This window comes from Myxocyprinus asiaticus, chromosome 33 (genome assembly GCF_019703515.2).
Source record: "Myxocyprinus asiaticus isolate MX2 ecotype Aquarium Trade chromosome 33, UBuf_Myxa_2, whole genome shotgun sequence".
NCBI classification, from domain to species: domain Eukaryota; kingdom Metazoa; phylum Chordata; class Actinopteri; order Cypriniformes; family Catostomidae; genus Myxocyprinus; species Myxocyprinus asiaticus.
In genome coordinates, this window is record NC_059376.1 from 13,316,870 (window position 1) to 13,334,796 (window position 17,927).

General features: G+C 35.3%; 1 protein-coding gene across 3 annotated transcripts in view; it reads right to left on the reverse strand.

The window, feature by feature from the left end:
- The window catches only part of LOC127424308 (glycerol-3-phosphate acyltransferase 4-like), a 40,073-nt gene that overhangs the window by 4,905 nt on the left and 17,241 nt on the right, over nucleotides 1-17,927 (reverse strand). The window contains exons 5-14 of one of the 3 annotated variants that reach the window (XM_051669373.1): nucleotides 15,851-15,925; nucleotides 15,558-15,647; nucleotides 12,932-13,025; nucleotides 12,675-12,790; nucleotides 12,419-12,474; nucleotides 12,197-12,282; nucleotides 8,162-8,290; nucleotides 6,773-6,852; nucleotides 6,437-6,564; nucleotides 109-6,322 (exon numbers count right to left, since the gene is read on the reverse strand). In XM_051669373.1, the coding sequence (XP_051525333.1) occupies nucleotides 6,456-6,564; nucleotides 6,773-6,852; nucleotides 8,162-8,290; nucleotides 12,197-12,282; nucleotides 12,419-12,474; nucleotides 12,675-12,790; nucleotides 12,932-13,025; nucleotides 15,558-15,647; nucleotides 15,851-15,925 (835 nt within the window). In that variant the 3' untranslated portion in view covers nucleotides 109-6,322; nucleotides 6,437-6,455. Of the gene's footprint in view, nucleotides 1-108; nucleotides 6,565-6,772; nucleotides 6,853-8,161; nucleotides 8,291-12,196; nucleotides 12,283-12,418; nucleotides 12,475-12,674; nucleotides 12,791-12,931; nucleotides 13,026-15,557; nucleotides 15,648-15,850; nucleotides 15,926-17,927 lie in introns of those variants that run through there. The other 2 variants (XM_051669372.1, XM_051669371.1) reach the window with 2 other exon arrangements.

Genomic DNA, 17,927 nt, shown 5'->3' on the forward strand with positions numbered 1-17,927 from the left:
ATCGAAATGAGGGCGAATAAATGAAGACAGCATTCTCATTTTAGGGTGAACTATCCCTTTAAAAGGGGAAATCTTTTCACAAATTTGAGACAGACAGATTGTGTTGAAGTTCTTTTATTAACAAACAAGACATTTATCAGTTTGCACATATGACTGTAACACACTTGAGCATTTTCACCTAATATACTGTATCACTCAACAACCAGTGAGTGGATGTACTGGCGAGGTGTTATTTAGGGGCATGGCAGTAGTCAAATCACTGGCAGTGTTATTACAATGGTTCAAACTCCCCCCCTCTTGGCTAATAAGGGGCTAAAGCCAACAGACATTGGCATAAGTCCAATTTACTGACAATATACATCTCCCACATTTTGCTCAAACTAATCTGCAGCATACTGTGGTCATGCTATTGGTAGTGAGTACTGTGTAATGCTTAAGACTAACACAGCTTACTACACATTCATTGCAAGCAGATGTATATACACGTCTGTGTAGATGAAGAAAGATTAAGGAGGTGTTCACATCAAACAAGTTTTGCGGCTGTCTATCTACTTTTCCAGTGTTTTTCTATGTAAACATGCCTTAGACGGACATCTTTGACTGTTGTGCTGCCTCTCGTGATCCAAAAATGGATTGGAGGTCTGTTCTGACAGGGTTGCGGACAGCAGGGAAAAATCAATGCTAAATGCAAATAATAAAATGGCACTAACCATATAATCGTGCATAGTTAGTATCAGTGTTCCCACTCTTTTCAAGGCACAATTTTCAAGGACATTTTCTGTGCCCAACAATAATATTGAAGCAAAAACACGAGAGGTCATGATGTATATTGTGGTTACTGAATGCTTTTTTTTTTTTGTAATATTTATTCTGTATTCGAAAATTTTTAGACATCAAAATTTTGTCTAAAAATGACTATATTACTTTACAGTAAGTAATATATTGTTATCTTTTTATCCCCATTTCACACATCCATTTAAACCAAGCTTTTATTTTTCCATTTGTGTGTTTTTGATGGAAGTTTCTCACCTCCAGATTAGCAGTTTGCTATGTGGCCAGATTGATTATTAAACCCCAAAAAGCTGATTTATTTAAATAAACTAAGAGTCTGTATGTGCAGCGCTCTTCGGAGCGATCTGCTTTCTGTCATCTACTACACACATACAGCACACGATGCTAATGACTCTGTGCTGCCAGTGAATGAGCGGCCTGCTTCACAAATTAATTGTGAAGCATGCAGCACATGCAGATTATATATACAGTTAATGAAATCTCAGCCTTTTGCAGTTTAATAAACACACAAGGACATATCACAATTTTAATTTGATTACTTGTATATTCAAACATTTTATTTTTGATACCATATATGTTAAATTCCGTAACATTCTGCGTTTTATATCTGATTAAAATTGTATGACCGGGTTCAGTGTTTTCATCCACATCACGGAAATCATAGTGCCATAAATATGGTAATCGCGGTATAAGTGGACTCCGATTGCTGAATTATTGAAAATTAATTTACATCCCAAAATGTAAAAGCTGCATAACTACGCTACCACCTCAGGTTGCAAATTTATTTTCAAAAACTTCAGTGATCCGACTGAATCGTCAGTGTCTAAAGTTTACAACTCAAATGTTTTTGTAGTTAACACAACATCAATTTTGGAACAAAAATCCTAATTTGCACTATATCAATACTTAAACTATTTTGTTGGAGCAAAGCAGAGATGACCGCAAATCATCAGGAAATATCCGTGACAGGGCTTTGTTCACATCAGTTAACCATTTATGCTGTTTCACAATGCACAGCTGGCAGCAGTGCCAAAACTATACAAATGTGTATCAGACACCTATCCAGTGTCCCGATTGTTACCATGTTTTTGTACAAAAACCTAATTAGTGACCAGAGGTGGGAGCAACACGCTATATTTACTCCGTTACATTTAGTTGAGTAGCTCTTTGGAGAAAATGTACTTTTAAGAGTAGGTTTAATGATGGGTACTTTTTACTCTTACGCAAGTGAAATTCTAATGAAAAGTTTTACTCTTTATGAGTGTTAATAAATGCGTAATTTATTGAGAGATTTTTGAATGGGACTTTTACAGAACTTTACAGGGTTGCTCTGTCACTCGACTCAATTTCATCACAACAAACACTTTCTTTATTTCACACAGTGAAAACGAAGAGTTATGTTTATGCGATGCCTTCATTCAACACCAAAACAAGTGGGAATTTTAGCATACAGAATTACGGATTCAGCTAAGAAAACACGGTAAGTTGTGGTGATAATGATAACACGGGCTTGTTTGTGATGGTAATGGTCAGTTTCAGCGTGATTCTGTACATATGGGCTCTGTTGATCTCCGTTTTTAAGGATTTATTTTCTTATATCAGTGCTGCAATACATCACTGCATGTACAGCAAATCCATGTTACAAACTGTTTACAACGGACGCGAGCAATTTCACGTCACAACGCCATGCGGACACATCCATTGTATTATAATGGAAGCAATTTGTTTTTGTTGCATCGTGCTGTGCTGCTCGCGTTTGATGAACAGAATGTTATTTTGCTCTGCCGATCGCGTGCTTGATAATGCAGCACGAGTATACAGCCATATGCCTAATAAATCACTTGTGCGATGTGTTTTTCTTAAGGACAACAGTCAGAGAACAAGCTCTGAACTAAAATAAGCCTAAATGTGCTTCTAAACAGAGAAATAAGGTGCAACTTCACTTTTTATTGAACAAAACGAATGATCTAAATTCTTTTGTCAGTGTATTAGGTATTAATAATGCATGATCTTGCTTTGATTCATAACTAAGAATATGCAGTATTATACATAATAATAATATAATTGAGCCTGTGAGACATTTAGGTTTTTTCTGTAATAATTGCTAGGAACGTTTCCAAACTTTTCTTCTAATTTTCAAACTCGATCTGGCAAGCATCCTTAAAATTATAGTTAACCCATAAATTAATATTTTGTCATCATTTAGACTCACTCTCGTTGTTCCAAACCATTTTGTCTTCATCTTCTCTGGAACCAAAAACAAGAAGTTAGGCAGAATGATAGGAACTGACATCCTGTCACCATTCACTTTCAAAAATGACAAACAAATGCAAGTGAATGGTGAGGCTAAAATTCTAACTTCGCCTTAATTGTGTTCATTGTGTCCAAGTCATACTGGTTTAGAACATGAGGGTGAATAAATGATATCATCATTTTCATTTTTAAACTATCACTGTAACAGTAGGTATAAAGGATGACATAGGCACATGATTCATGCACGCAAGGTGTTAAAATCAGATCTTTGCAATGTAATTTGCAATGTAACTAGTTACTCGCTACTTGAGTAATCTTTTAATTCGATACTTTCTTACTCTTACTCAAGTAATTATTAACATTAGTACTTTTACATCTACTTGTGTAACTCATTTTTAAAAGATTTAGTATTGTTTTGATTTTTGGGGGGGTTACCTCCCCCCCATCCCCTCCGGAATCTACGCCCCTGTATATTATATATATAAATTTCCACTTCTATAAATAATATTTTTATTGGTACTTAATTTATATTTAAGTTTACTATCACAGAATATCAATTTCTTTATTACAAGACAAATGAGTGCCATATTCATACAAATTACTACTATATCATGATTTTCTGCGCAATGGTGGTGAACCATAGGCGTAAATTTAGGTAGGGATGATAGGGACATGTCCCTACCAACTTTTAGAAATCAGAAATGTCCCGACCATCATTATGGCCATGTTTCCCAAACAACACCTCAGATTTTGCATGAAGTGAACTACCCCTCCCCCATCTTGACTAATGCTCAAGACAGAAGGGCTGGAGTATACCAATCCCTAACGGATGGAAAGTAAGTACCTAATTAATTTAAAAGTAGAATACACCTGCCCATCTGCTTTAAATTCAAAGCTTAAAGTACAGCAGATTGACATTGTGTTTAATTTTAGCCCAATAGAGTGAAATTTGTGAGTGAACTGTGAGAATGTGAAAAATTATTTGGGCACACCATGCGAGTTACATCTGACACCGGATCAAAACTCACAAACTATATAATAGCGTACTATCCAAATACATTTCTTGAGACCCTAAGGGGAACAAAAAATCATCCTGTGTGTGTGTGTGTGTGTGTGTGTGTGAACATTAATAGGATTGCGTTAGGTTATTTTCCATCCAGTCAAGCAACAACATGAACTATGCCTTCCCCATAGAATTCCTGAATTCGCCAGATAGCACACACTAATAAGATTAAGTTGGATCAGAGATTCTTATGAAAACTGCCAAATTTTAGCGGGACAAAAATGCTGGTGACCTATCTGTATCCCATATGCGTGTACTGTACACATATATATTATACATGCTATTTGTTACCTAAGGTGTCGCTGTTGTTACAGTGATTGACTTGATTTACATTGAACATTGCTATTTGACAAAGAAGCAACATGGAAGTAAACTATAGCAAGTGTAACACATGAACAGTATGATATGGCTATTGACATTTGGGTTTACTACTGAAATTCTGTAAATTTAGACTCTTATGTGTAAGCTTTTGGTTAGCTTATGTGTTGTGTGCTTCAATAAGCGTTTGACAGAAAGTTGAGTCTCATAAAATTTTATGTTGGAAATAATGAATTTTGTTAATCCTTTTTTGATAGATATAAGTGCAATAGCGCTAAAGACATGAGGTACGCAATAATGTTTGGCAGAACGCCCATGCATTTAAGGGTTAAAAAGTAATGATACTCTTATTGCTGACTTATTGAAATGACCATGACTATACTAAAAGCTAATATGATTCAGAAACTGCATTCTCACCCATTCATGACTTTACAAATGGGACTCCACATCACTTGAACTTTTGAACTAAACACACAATGTGTTCATCAGTGATTTTAACCAAACACAGTTGAAGGAATTCACATTACTGTAGTTCTGAAATACAAGGAAAGGCCTGTGGTGCAATTCTATCCACATAGAAACAACAGAGAAAACAAAAATACATACAGGATTTCATGTTGCTAAAACACTTCATTATACACAATTTAGTTTCAGAGTTTCATAAGAGTTTTAGAGTTGCATATACATGCTGTGTAGCGTTGTTGAAACACTGCAAAGTCTGGTTTTCATTTAAATCTAAAGAAATTTCAATTGGCCATAACTTGGCCAATATCAACAAGACTCTTATTAGAAAATGTGACAGTTAGATGTAAATGGTGATGTCCAGCAGGACCGGATACGAAATAAAAGTTGGATTTTTTTTTTTTTTTGTTTTTTTTTACATAACAAATCCAAAACGACCTGTCATAAAGTAGTACAAATTCTTTCCAAAAACATTTACAGAGGCTTGAATGTAATGTATATACAGAGGTATTTTAAAAGGTTGCAATTGAATCTCCATCCGTAAAGGTAAGTATAACCTAAATCTCTTCAAAATAGATGGCAGGTTTTCCCACACATAATGCTGATTTACCCTCCTTTTAAAATCCACTGAATTAAAGTGACTCATGTGGTAAAGATGTGGCAGACAGACATGAAGGGAAGTGTGTGAAGGCTTTAGCAGAAAGCTCTTAGGCACCCACAGTACAGTGGGGTCCAAATGTCTTTGACCGCATTGAAAATCTGTGATCTTTATATATTTTTTTTTTTCATTTAAACCTGAACAGAACAGATTCTGCTTTTTGAAATATTGTAAACAAACAATTTGTTCTAGGTCAAATGTACGCATATTTGTGACACTATGCTAACTCCTTTGTACAAAAAGTTTGATTTCTTTCTTCCACTGTCATACTGAGTGACATGGATCATAACTTGTGGAGTCCATACCACCTAAAGTGCATGCTGTCATTAAGGCAAAATGGTGACGTACTAAGTCTTAAGAAATGGTAAAATTCACGTAGTTTCAATTCAACTTCTCACTCAAATTGTTATGCTGATAATGTAATTTGTAATAAAAAATTATGTATTAAATGAAAGACTTTGGGACCCAACTGTATAAAACTAACTGCATGCTCAAAGGACATACAACACTGCCATCACATTTAATCTTTTATAAAGTCCTAATGATTACCATCAATCATTTAAAAAAAAGCAAATGACGATACAGTAAATAATGAGAAAAGATAAAAGAAATAACAAAAGAACCACACACAAGGTAACAACATTACAAACAAACCACGTAACAAATGAAAAGTAGAGAAAAACGTCCCAATGACTCCTTGACGATGAGCATCCAGACCACTATGGACTGAAGCGCTCACTTCATTGACTTGACCTAACAATTACCAAACTCAGTCCCTTTGAAACAGAGGAACAATTAAACAAGGACAGAGTTTTTTTAATTGGATCTAAATCAGGGTCATAATGATATCCACCAGGCCTGTGAAACTTCTCTTGCCCTCTACTCCTCACCTGATTCATCATTCTCTCCTCAGGAACGACTGCGGTCCTCTTGCGTTCCAACCAAAATTTTGCTGTAGAGTTTTTGTTGCTCCTCTTTGAAAGTGTCTTTCACTTTGTCTCGTTTCAACCCGCCATCCCTAAAAACAACAACAACAACAAAAAAACACAGTTTCCTTTTATTTATTTGTAGGCTAAACGACGAATAATTAAAAAACAATTTTATTTTAATAGACACCTGTCACATATCTCTCAATCTGTAGCTTTATCAGTGTTTTTTTTTTGTTTGTTTTTGGGCTAAACAGATGTGTTTACATGCACAGAGATGAGTTACAAGAGCTGACTTGCCACAGCAGGTCCACCATACCGCCCCGTCTGGCGATGGCAGCCTTTACTCTGTTAGCAAACTGCACTGCATCCTCACCTTCCTGTACAGAGAGGAAACAAACCAAGTTTAAAGGATTTTAAAGCAATGTTCTTGGTTAAAGGTATATTCAGAGACAAAAAATAAATAAAAAAAAATACAAAAAAAATTCTGTCATCATTTACTCACCCTTATGTCGTTCCAAACCTGTATGACTATTTCTTCTGTGAAACACAAAAAGGAGAAATTTTGAAGAATGTACTGGTCGCTCTTTCCCATGCAACTGCAATGAATGGGGACTGGAGCTTTCAAGCTTCTAAAAGTATGCAAAAGCTAAATTAAAGTTGTTCACACAACTTGTGGCTTATATGTGAAATACTGAAATTCAAGATGCTATTCACTGATAATCATGCTCTCCAATGAGTTGTTAACTCGAGAACTCAATCGGTCCGATTGGAAAATAAATAATTCAGAACTGTTTTGTGAACCTGATCAACTGATTCATTGAAAAGATCTGACTCGAAAGAATGATTTGTTCATTTCTACTCAAGATTTTCAGTAAATAATAGCATACATTTCAATCTTTTCTTCTCACAAAGCTATCATATGACTACAGAAGACTTGGGATACAGTTCACAAGTAGTAAAGACCACTTTTATAATTCTTTTATGGTGTTTTTGCATCCTTTTTGAAGCTTAAAAGTTCCAATCTCCATTCACTGCAACTGCATGGAAAAGAGCAACCAGTAAATTTTTCAGTTTTTCTTCTTATGTGTTTCATGGAAGAAATAAATTTATACAGGCTTGGAACAACATGAAGATGACTAAATAAGGACAGGATTTGAATTTATTGGGTAAACTATTGGGTGAAAAAAATTCAAGTTCATGCATTTTTAAACAAACATTTTTCATACTCGTTAACAATTATTTTCAGCATTTTCATTTAAATTAATTATCTTACTGAAATGGTAAAACAAGCACTCCACTTCAAATAAATTAAGCAAGGATTTTCCGCATTATTCCATGCCTGATTTTTCATATTGGAAATTTCTGCGACATTCAAAACATTGATTTACCTATGGTGAGGAGTTTGTATTTTTTGGAGAGACAGGTGCTTGCACGTGCGTTAAAAGCAATGGCTTATTTGTTTATTTGCATGTCCACATGCAAACAGATGTCCCTTTCCAATCTATGGTGGGTGGACAAAGTTTGAGACCAGAAATCCAAATCCAAACCCACACAGAGCACATTTGTGCTTGATTTGTGTATTAAATGCCCCAATGCAAAAGTTGTGCAGGCAATGCAAGTCATTCATACCACAAAGATTTTACTACACTTCATAAATCATGTATTCAAAGATCATGAGATAAATACCTGGCGGGTCATGGGAGGCAGGTACCAGACACTGCAGACAATAGCCCAACTGCTCATCATTCTGAGCAGGTAATTCACCATCCCAAACTTACTGCTGTTCCAAAAGGCTTCCCCAAACCGAGGGTCATACTGTGTACACCACAGAAAATTAAACAAACAGTAAACACTATAACATCACTACAAGGTTAATGAAGGACTATAACCTAATTGTCTAGCCTTAGACTTTTTTTATCATTACAGTAGATAAAATAATACCTTTAAGAAGCGACATAAAGGGATAGTTCGCCAAAAATGAAAATTCTCTCATCATTTACTCACCCTCATGCTATCTCAGATGTGTGTGACTTTCTTTCTTCTGCTGAATACAACTAAATATTTTTAGAAGAGTATTTCAGCTCTGTAGTGAATGGGTGCCAAAATTCTGAAGCCCCAAAAAGGACATAAAGGCAGCATGAAATAATCCATACGACTACAGTGGTTTAATCCATGTCTTCAGAAGTGATGTGTAAGTGAGAAACAGATCAATATTTAATTCCTTTTTTACTATCAATCTCCACTTCCACCTTCTTCTTCTTTTGTTTATGGCTATTCACATTCTTTGTGCATATCGCCACCTATTGGGCAGGGAGGAGAATTTAAAGTAAAAAAGGACTTAAATATTGATCTGTTTCTCACACACACTTATCATATTGCTTCAGACGACATAGATTTAACCACTGGAGTCATATGGATTACTTTTATAATTAGCCTTCAGGGTTGGGCTGTTACAGAATACATGTAACGGCATTGCATATTCAGAATACAAAAATGAAGTAACTGTATTCAGCCCCGGTTACGTTTCCAAGCACCTGTATTCAGAATACAGTTACTTTATAACATTTTGTTAGAATACTTTTAAAATATTCCTCTCATAATGACCACAAAATAAGGCATAAAGAAACAAATTCTTGTCAATCAAGTGAGAAAGTTGATTGTTGTTCTGAATAGTTTTTCTGAACAGCGCAGATGCATCTTCTCGCTCTCATCCCCATCCTCGCTTTCATCCCCAGATCAGCTGCAGTGCGTGAGCAGTGTTGCCAGGGTTTCATGCCAAATTGGGCTAATTTGAAAACACAATCGTGGGTTAAAATCAAAGAATTGTAGGTTGTGTTTTTGGGATACTTTAAAAATGGACCGCGGTCACCAAAAGGTCTGATGGTTGGCACTAAAGAATAGAAATACAATGATTCCCAGATTTAATATCTGGCAACCGCACTGGCACATCTTAACAATCAGCGCACTGTCAGCTGTGCAGCAGTATCAATACAGTCTGCAATGTATTTTCTCAAATAGAACATTCACGCGCATGATACATTGTTTCCCCCGATTATTGCTTTGTAAATACATTTATGCAGCTGCAGATGCGGCTTCTGTGTAAAGGTGGAGTAAAGACGGACGGCTCACGATAAGCATTTGGTAAGACACATCCACATCTGAAACTTGCAGAACTGTTGAGAAATAGCAATTATTAATGACAATAATAGACTACTATGAATAAGTAAAAATAAATATAAAGAAAGTAGGCCTAAGACTGAAAGAGCAAAACGGACTTCAAGTAGATCAGAGTACAAATGAAGACAGGAACACCTCATGTAAATAACTACTGTAAAATGTGTGGCTTATAGACGTATGGGAGGCTAGTTCAGTGTGACACATATTGTAACATACAGGCATATTAATATTATTTCTCACTTTTTCTTACTTCATTCGAAGTGATGCACAAATTTATTTTTTTTAAAAATCATAAAACAACAATTAAAAACAAAACAAAAGGATGAGTAAAAGAACCAAAAGCACCCAAAATAAAAGTGTTGGTAATAATAGAGATAGAAAACAAAATGACTAAATCGGCCTAAATATGGAAATATGCAAGCAAGCCTAGTTAAAAATCATTAATATACTACATTGTTGTCACATGACCTCACTACTTTATGGCATCCAGTTATTATCTCAAAGATAAATACTTATCTAATTTTGAGTCAATATGTATTATTCTTTGTCAGTCCAATAAAATAATGGGTTAAGATATCACACTCAATTCCTCCAATTGTGCCTTGCCGTTATAAATATGTATTCTAAGAGTATTCTGAATATGTTGCTGTTCATTTGATGCATTCGGAATACTTAACTGAATACATTTAAGAGAGTGTATTCAGTATTCAGCCCAGAATACTTTCTTAAAGTAATCCACCTAACCCTGGCTGCCTTTTTGTGCTTGTAGGAGCTTCAAAATTTTGGTCACCATTCACTTGCATTGTATGGACCTACAGAGCTGAAATATTCTTCTAAAAATCTTAATTTGTGTTCAGCAGAAGAAAGAAAGTCATACACATCTGGGATGGCATGACGGTGACAAAATGATGAAAGAATTTTGGGTGAACTATCCCTTTAATATTAAAGAGATAATGAAATCTGAACTTTTGAAAGCAGCTTTCTAGCTAACCATCAAAAATATTTGAGTGTAAAAACACAGTGGGGTGCAAAAGTCTGAGAAAATACATCCATTCTGCATTCTTTTCTAATCTAATAAAACATTTATAATACATTATATTATCAGCAACAATTTGAGAGAAAAGAAAAACTGAAAAAGGAATATACATTTCAGAATTTCTTAGTATTTGGTATGTCCCCCTTTTGCCTAGGCAATGACTTCACAAGTTTGTACGAAACCTGATGATCCATGTTATCACAGCATTATTTGTTAAAGGAATATTCCAGCTTCGATACAGGTTGAGCTCCTTTGTGGCATAAGGTTGATTACTGCAAAAATTTATTTTGACACATCTCTCCTTTTGTTAAAAAAAAAAAAAAAAAAAGAAGAAGCTTAAATCTGGTTAGTAGTGAGGCACTTACAATGGAAGTGAATGGGGGCCAATCCATAAACGTTAAAATATTCACTGTTTCAAAAGTATAGTCACAAGACGTAAATAATATACATGTTGACATGATTTCAGTGTGATAAAGTAGAGTTGTGTAGAGTTAGGTCCAATTTTACAACTTCATTGCCATAGCGACATGACGCCATAAACCTTAAAACGACGATTTAATCAACTTTACAGCTAAAAAAAAAAAATACAAGTTTTACTACATTGAGTTAATGTACTGTAAGTGCTTTTATAAAATTACAAGCTTCAGTTTTCTGCCTTCAAACCCCCCCAAAAATTGGCCCTATTCACTCCCATCTCACTGTAACCTCGAGGGACGAGTCAAAATTATTTTCTGTGCTAATCAACATTATGCCACAAATGCTGTCGATTGAGCTTAACTTGTATTGAACCCTGAACATTCCTTTAATGTTCCAAAGAGCATCTTGTGTGTTAACACGTTAACATGGTTAATGTCACAAATTTGCTTACATTTGATTAGTGACCTAGACATAGTGCAAAGTCTTAAAGCTGAAGTGTGTATTTTTATATTAAAAAACATTCTTCTATCCCAGCTTAAATATGCAGAGAAACCTGTAAGCAAAATATTCATAGGTTAATTCGCCCCAAAGTGTAAACTCTATGGCTCTGTGGTGCTTTTAAAACATTGCTCTGTCTGTTTGAGTCTGACGCAGGACTATTTGTTCATCCGACCAAAGATAGGTCAACAGGAGAGTATACAGCCAACCAGAACTGAACATTCTGGTGTAGTACTCATCCTTAATAACTCAGGTATTTCTCTATAACTTGTTGACTGAAGACATTCTGTAAGTTTGGAACAAACGACATGTGAATCAAATCAATGACTAGTGTGTGTTTCAAGTGTAAAAGGAAGAAAAAAAGGGCGCGTGTCAAGAGGGGATTTGCATTAGAGAGTAAATGAGTAATGAGTGAAATAGAGAGATGATTCAATAGATATGGTAAAAAGGGGGTGGGGCTGAGAACAGAGGGCGGAGTTAGAGAACAAAAAACCAAAGAGACCATATCACTGATATCCTGGAGCACCCTGTGATTATATTTACCTTGTCTACAAATATGGATGATACCTATTAAGGAACAGAGATTTGCTGACCTTTATGGCGACAGGGTAGACAGTAGAGCAAATTTCAAAGCTTCCTTTCTTAAACATCATCACTGACGTGTTATTAATGCAGGTCCCTGGAAACACATAGTACATAAACATAAAGCATAAAACGTTCAAAACCAGCTATTAGATGACCATGTGCTCCATGACAGTCATTGTGAACATTTCACTCAATAAACATTCATTACTGAGAATGAGAGTTCAGCTCACCTTCAGGGAAAATGAGGATGGGCAGTTTTGTTTTATCTTTGACATGATCGCTCAATCTGGAAATAAATTCATTTCATTAATAAAGCACTACAAAAGATAATAAGAATGAGTTGTAATAACTATAATTTCTGCAATATGCAGTGAAACATTTGAGCAAATAATGTGGATTGAAATATGTTCATGTATAAGTTGTAAAAGGTCAGACAATTTTTGTGTGGAAGACAAAAACATTAGGTAAGCAGTGATGCTGTGTCACCTTTTCGCCACTAGATGGCGATCTTTGACTTCAGAGCGTTCAAACCAAATGTGTGGACATGCTTTCACCATGGACCTCTGAATCACACCCATCAGTCCGCCATGGATCTGACCCACCTGATACACACATGCACACATATGCACCCGCACCATTAATACCATATGGATAATGACCCTCTCAGACTCTCTTTCCAACACACACACACACACACACACAAACCATAGTTTCAGAAAAGACAATTAAACACGCACACTTACCATGGCATAGTACCCGTCACTGGCCAGAATAATGACATCAATGGGTGACGTGTGGTTGGCGACACAGATGCCTCCATTCTTGGGTTTATTTTCGCTGTTGCAGAGAAAGACAGAGAGGGAATTGTGAGCACTGGGTGTTTAAAAGGTGATACAGAGTCAGTAGAAAATCTTTCACAGATTAATTCATGCTGCAATGTAACACAATTACACATACTGTACAAGCAAATACAACATTTGTTGAATAACAAAACATAAGTAGTGATGCAACTAACTTAAAGGGATAGTTCATCCAAAAATGAAAATTCTCTCATCATTTACTCACACTCACGCCAGCCAAGATGTGTGTGACTTTCTTTCTTCTCTAGAACACAAACAAAGATTTTTAGAAGAATATCTCAGCTCTGTTGGTCCTCACAAAACAAAACAAGTGAATGATGACCAAAACTGTGATCTCCAAAAAGCACATAAAAGCAGCATAAACATAATCTATACAACTCCAGAGATTTAATCTGTGTCTTCAGAAGCAATCTCACTGCTTTTGGGTGAGAACAGACCAGAATATAACTAGTTGTTCACTGTACATCTTGCCATCGCAGTCTCTTGGCATGTGATTTCAAGCTTGATTACATTTCCTAGTGCTTGACGCATGGGCAGAGCACTAGATGGCACTATAGGAAGTGTAATCGATCTTGAAATCACGATCGCCAAGGAGACTACTGATGTCAAGATTTATAGTGAAAAAGTAGTAACATTTTGGTCAGTTTTCACCCAAAACCAATCATATCGCTGCAGAAGACACGTATTAAACCACTGAAGTCATATGGATTACTTTTATGCTGCTTTTATGTGCTTTTGGAGCTTCAAAGTTCTGGTCACCATTCACTTGCATTGTGAGGACCAACAGAGCTGAAATATTCTTCTAAAAATCTTCATTTGTGTTCTGCAGAAGAAAAAAGTCATACACATCTGAGATGGCATGAGGATGAGTAAATTATGAGAGAAGTTTCATTTTTGGGCGAACTATCCCTTTAATTAAATTTTCATTAGTCTGACAGTTGCTCAGCCATTTTCAAAATACTGTAGTGTAGTTTTTCTAGTAACAAACTGTTTTTTTTCCTATAAGTATCAGAGGCAATAATCAAATTTTTTTTCTAGAATGTCCTCTCTGTTTCTCTCTCCCTCCCTAATTAATTTCAGCGACTCGATTCGTTCGTTTCAATGATTCATTTCAATTACCTAATTTCCTGAGTCCCTGCAAAGTATTTCGCCTTCTTTTTTCATAGTACAACAAATATTTATTGCTGTTTACCACTATATGTGTGATCTGATTATCTAAATTAGTGTGATAGTCTACATTTACTGAGATTTAATGTTAAAAGTTAAATAAAATAGTATATTGTTTGTGCCAGATAAATATTGTTCTAAATATTTTGATAAAGTATATAATCTGCTAGTAAAATGCGAAGTATAATTTCTGTGCTACACTGTCACCAAACGGAACACAAATTTAATGAATTCTTTAAAACAGGTTTTCAACATTGTCCCAGCTACCTTTACTTATAGTAATTATTACATTACTTCCACTTGTCTCTGCACATTACGTTTTTTATTTTAACATACAATAAAACAAAAGATACTGCCACCAGCAGTTTAGAAAATGACCCTGTTTACACCTGGTATTAAGATGTGTTTCAGGTAATTAGATCACATGTGATCAGCGCTAAATAAATACAGGTCTAAACGGTGTCTTAAACATTTTGTGATTGGATCACAAAAACCACACTGAAAGTAGTCAAAAACGCACTGTGACCACATCGCATTAGAAGTGCAAACACTAATCCATCCTGATGCGTCCCTGACAGCAGCAAAGCACCACCCCTCACCTGTCAATCATCCGCTACGCTGAAACAAGAGTTTAAACTTTGCTAGTTAAGAGAAGCATTAAAAGGAAATAACCGTCTGATCGGAAAATTTTTAAAAAGCAGACACATACGCACACAAGCATGAGAACTTCACGGATCTTCTTCAGTGTGTTTGATATCAGCATGCAGGGACACAGATGACAAGCACACACATCTGAAGCTCAGGTTAACACAGGAAATAAACTTAAATTAGGACAATTCTGCTCAAAATGTTGTGTTTGTTCTTAGATTAAATTTCAACTGCATCTGGGAGGAAGAGCACACAATTTATTTATTTTTTTCTGTGCTTTCTTTGTCTTTTCTGACTTTTGTTGTGCTTTAATATCACACAGTAACACACTGACATAGTGATTGATGTATGTCGTCATGAAATCAGAGACCCTCCCCTCCAAATCCGAACACAAGTGGTCACAGGAGACGCATTTAAGCGACCAGGTGTAAACAGCGATGTGTATCACCTGAGATGAATCTTACTACAAGGTGTAAACAGGGTCAATAGGTCACACTGATTACTGTACGACACTGAATACAGTGATAAATACAAACCAAATATGTAGAACAATAAGTCAGTTCAAATATGCCTAGGGACTACCAGGGGATGTCATCTAATAAAAGAGATTGTGTTTGCATCCAACAGTTCACTACTATTTTATACTGTTAGAAAATCCTGAATTTCCACTATTGTAAGAACCATTTTGTCTCACCTGTGATGGTACGTGATGATAGCCGTCAGCGCTCTCACACAGATACGGTAACACATTAGGTGCACTTTCTCACTGAGAACATTTTTCATCCTGCAAACACACACACAAACGTACACTTTAATTATCTGTATCATCAGACTGCACTCTAAAATCTGAAAACTTCACTACTTCACTGATGCCATACTTAAAAATAAATGCTGAAATTGTAGTTTCACCACAGCATGGCGTCCCACAGCAAAGCAAATTACTGACAGGAAAGAGTTTTTTTTATATATATATATAATTTTTCTTACCTCCCATTGGGCAGAAGACCAATAATGGTGGTGAAGACAACCAATAGGCTCACTCCAGTGACTGCTAATGTCAACCTGATAAATACAGAACAAGAGATTTTTCCACGTGTATCTGAAAACAAATCTATTCCAATTTTGAATTTTATTTTCGGCTTTAATTCAAGGGACAGAAAAAGGTAGACAGGAAATTATAAGAGTAAGACAAGGGCAATGGGACCGGAACACAACACAGGACAGACTCAAACCTGCTTGTGTGCTCCAACATGTCAAGAGCATGTGTGCCAGGGATGTGCAGTATAATGTATTATACATACTGTATATACATATACATATACATATATATATATATATATATATATATATATATATATATATATATATACAGTATACAGTACTGTGTAAAAGTCTTAGGCACATAAGATGTTTCACAAAAGCATTTGTCTTAAGATGGTTATTTATATCTTCAGCTTTAGTGTCAATAGGAAATATAAATGTCAGACTCTCATACATTACTTTTGCAAATAGAAAAGATTAGAATAGAAGAACAGGGAGCCCTGCAACAGATGTCATGGCCCCCACAATGAACATCGAGTCAGTCTGGGATTACATAAAGAGACAGAAGCAATTGAGACAGCCTAAATAGATAGAAGAACGGTGGAGAATTCTCCAAGAAGCTTGGAACATCCTCTCTGCCAACAACCAAGAAAAACTGTGTCCAGATGTATCTAGGAGATTTGGTGCTGTTTTGAAGGCAAAGGTGGTCACACCGAATACTGATTTAGCTTTTTTATGTTTACTGGACTTTGTATGATGTTAATTGATAAATGAAAACTATTTATGTCATTATTTTTGAAGACATCCTCACTATGCAACATTTTTCACAAGTGCCTAAAACTTTTGTACAGTACTGTATATATATATATATGTTTCCGTTTTGAATTTTATTTTCGGCTTTAATTCGAGGGACAGAAAAAGGTGGACAGTAAATTATAAGAGTCAGACATATATATATATATATATATATATATATATAATATAAATATATATATATATATATATGTATATAGAGAGAGAGTATATTAAAAACAATCATTATTTTTATTGAATTTCATTGTATTTCTGTGCTAGTGGCACAGAAATGCACACGCAAATTCTGGTACAAATAAAATGGTGAAAAACATAAACTTCTTGTATTGCTAATTGTTAATTTGCTGAACAAGAAATCTGTAGTTAGCAATGTTACTGCTTTTCCTGAACATTTCCTAATGTTCTTTTTTTTTACTATCAATCTCCACTTTTACTTTCACATTCTTCTACTTTTGTTTTTAGCGATCATCACCTACTGATCAGGGAGGAGAATTTATAGTAAAAAAGGACTTAAATATTGATCTGTTTCTCACCCAAACGTATCATATCACTTCTGAAGTTTTAACCACTATAGATTTAACCACTGGAGTTTTATAGATTACGTTTATGCTGCCTTTTTGTGCTTTTTGCAGCTTCAAAGTTCTGGTCACCATTCAATCACATTATATGGACCTACAGAGCTGAAATATTCTTCTAAAAATCTTCGTTAGTGTTCTGCAGAAGAAAGAAAGTCATACACATCTCATGAGGGTAAATACCTTTAATTGTTTTACCATTTCCTTCCCCAGTTCATCAACAAATACATTGTGCCCAAATAATGTGAAAAATTCAGTAGTTGTTTGAGGTTGTTTATTTGTTGCCTAAAGTATTTATTTAGTATTGATGTATCGTGCCAAAGCCAAAATATAGTTTCAATCTAACCCTAATGTGAATGCTACTCAATGCATCTCATCCACAACCCAACAAAGACTTCAAATTTAATGCTTTCATTTAACATTAAAGACTTTACAGCTGTAGATTCGCTGCAATGTTCTGAGCACTTAAATTAACGGTAACACAGAACATTTATGTTTGTGTCCATTATTCAATTAATCCCATTATACCCAGGTGGAAATATCTGATTTAATAGATCTCAGATATTAAGCTCTTCTACATCTCAAACGTACATGCGGGACTGAGAGGAGTTTCTATTAAGGAATGTGGGTTAAAG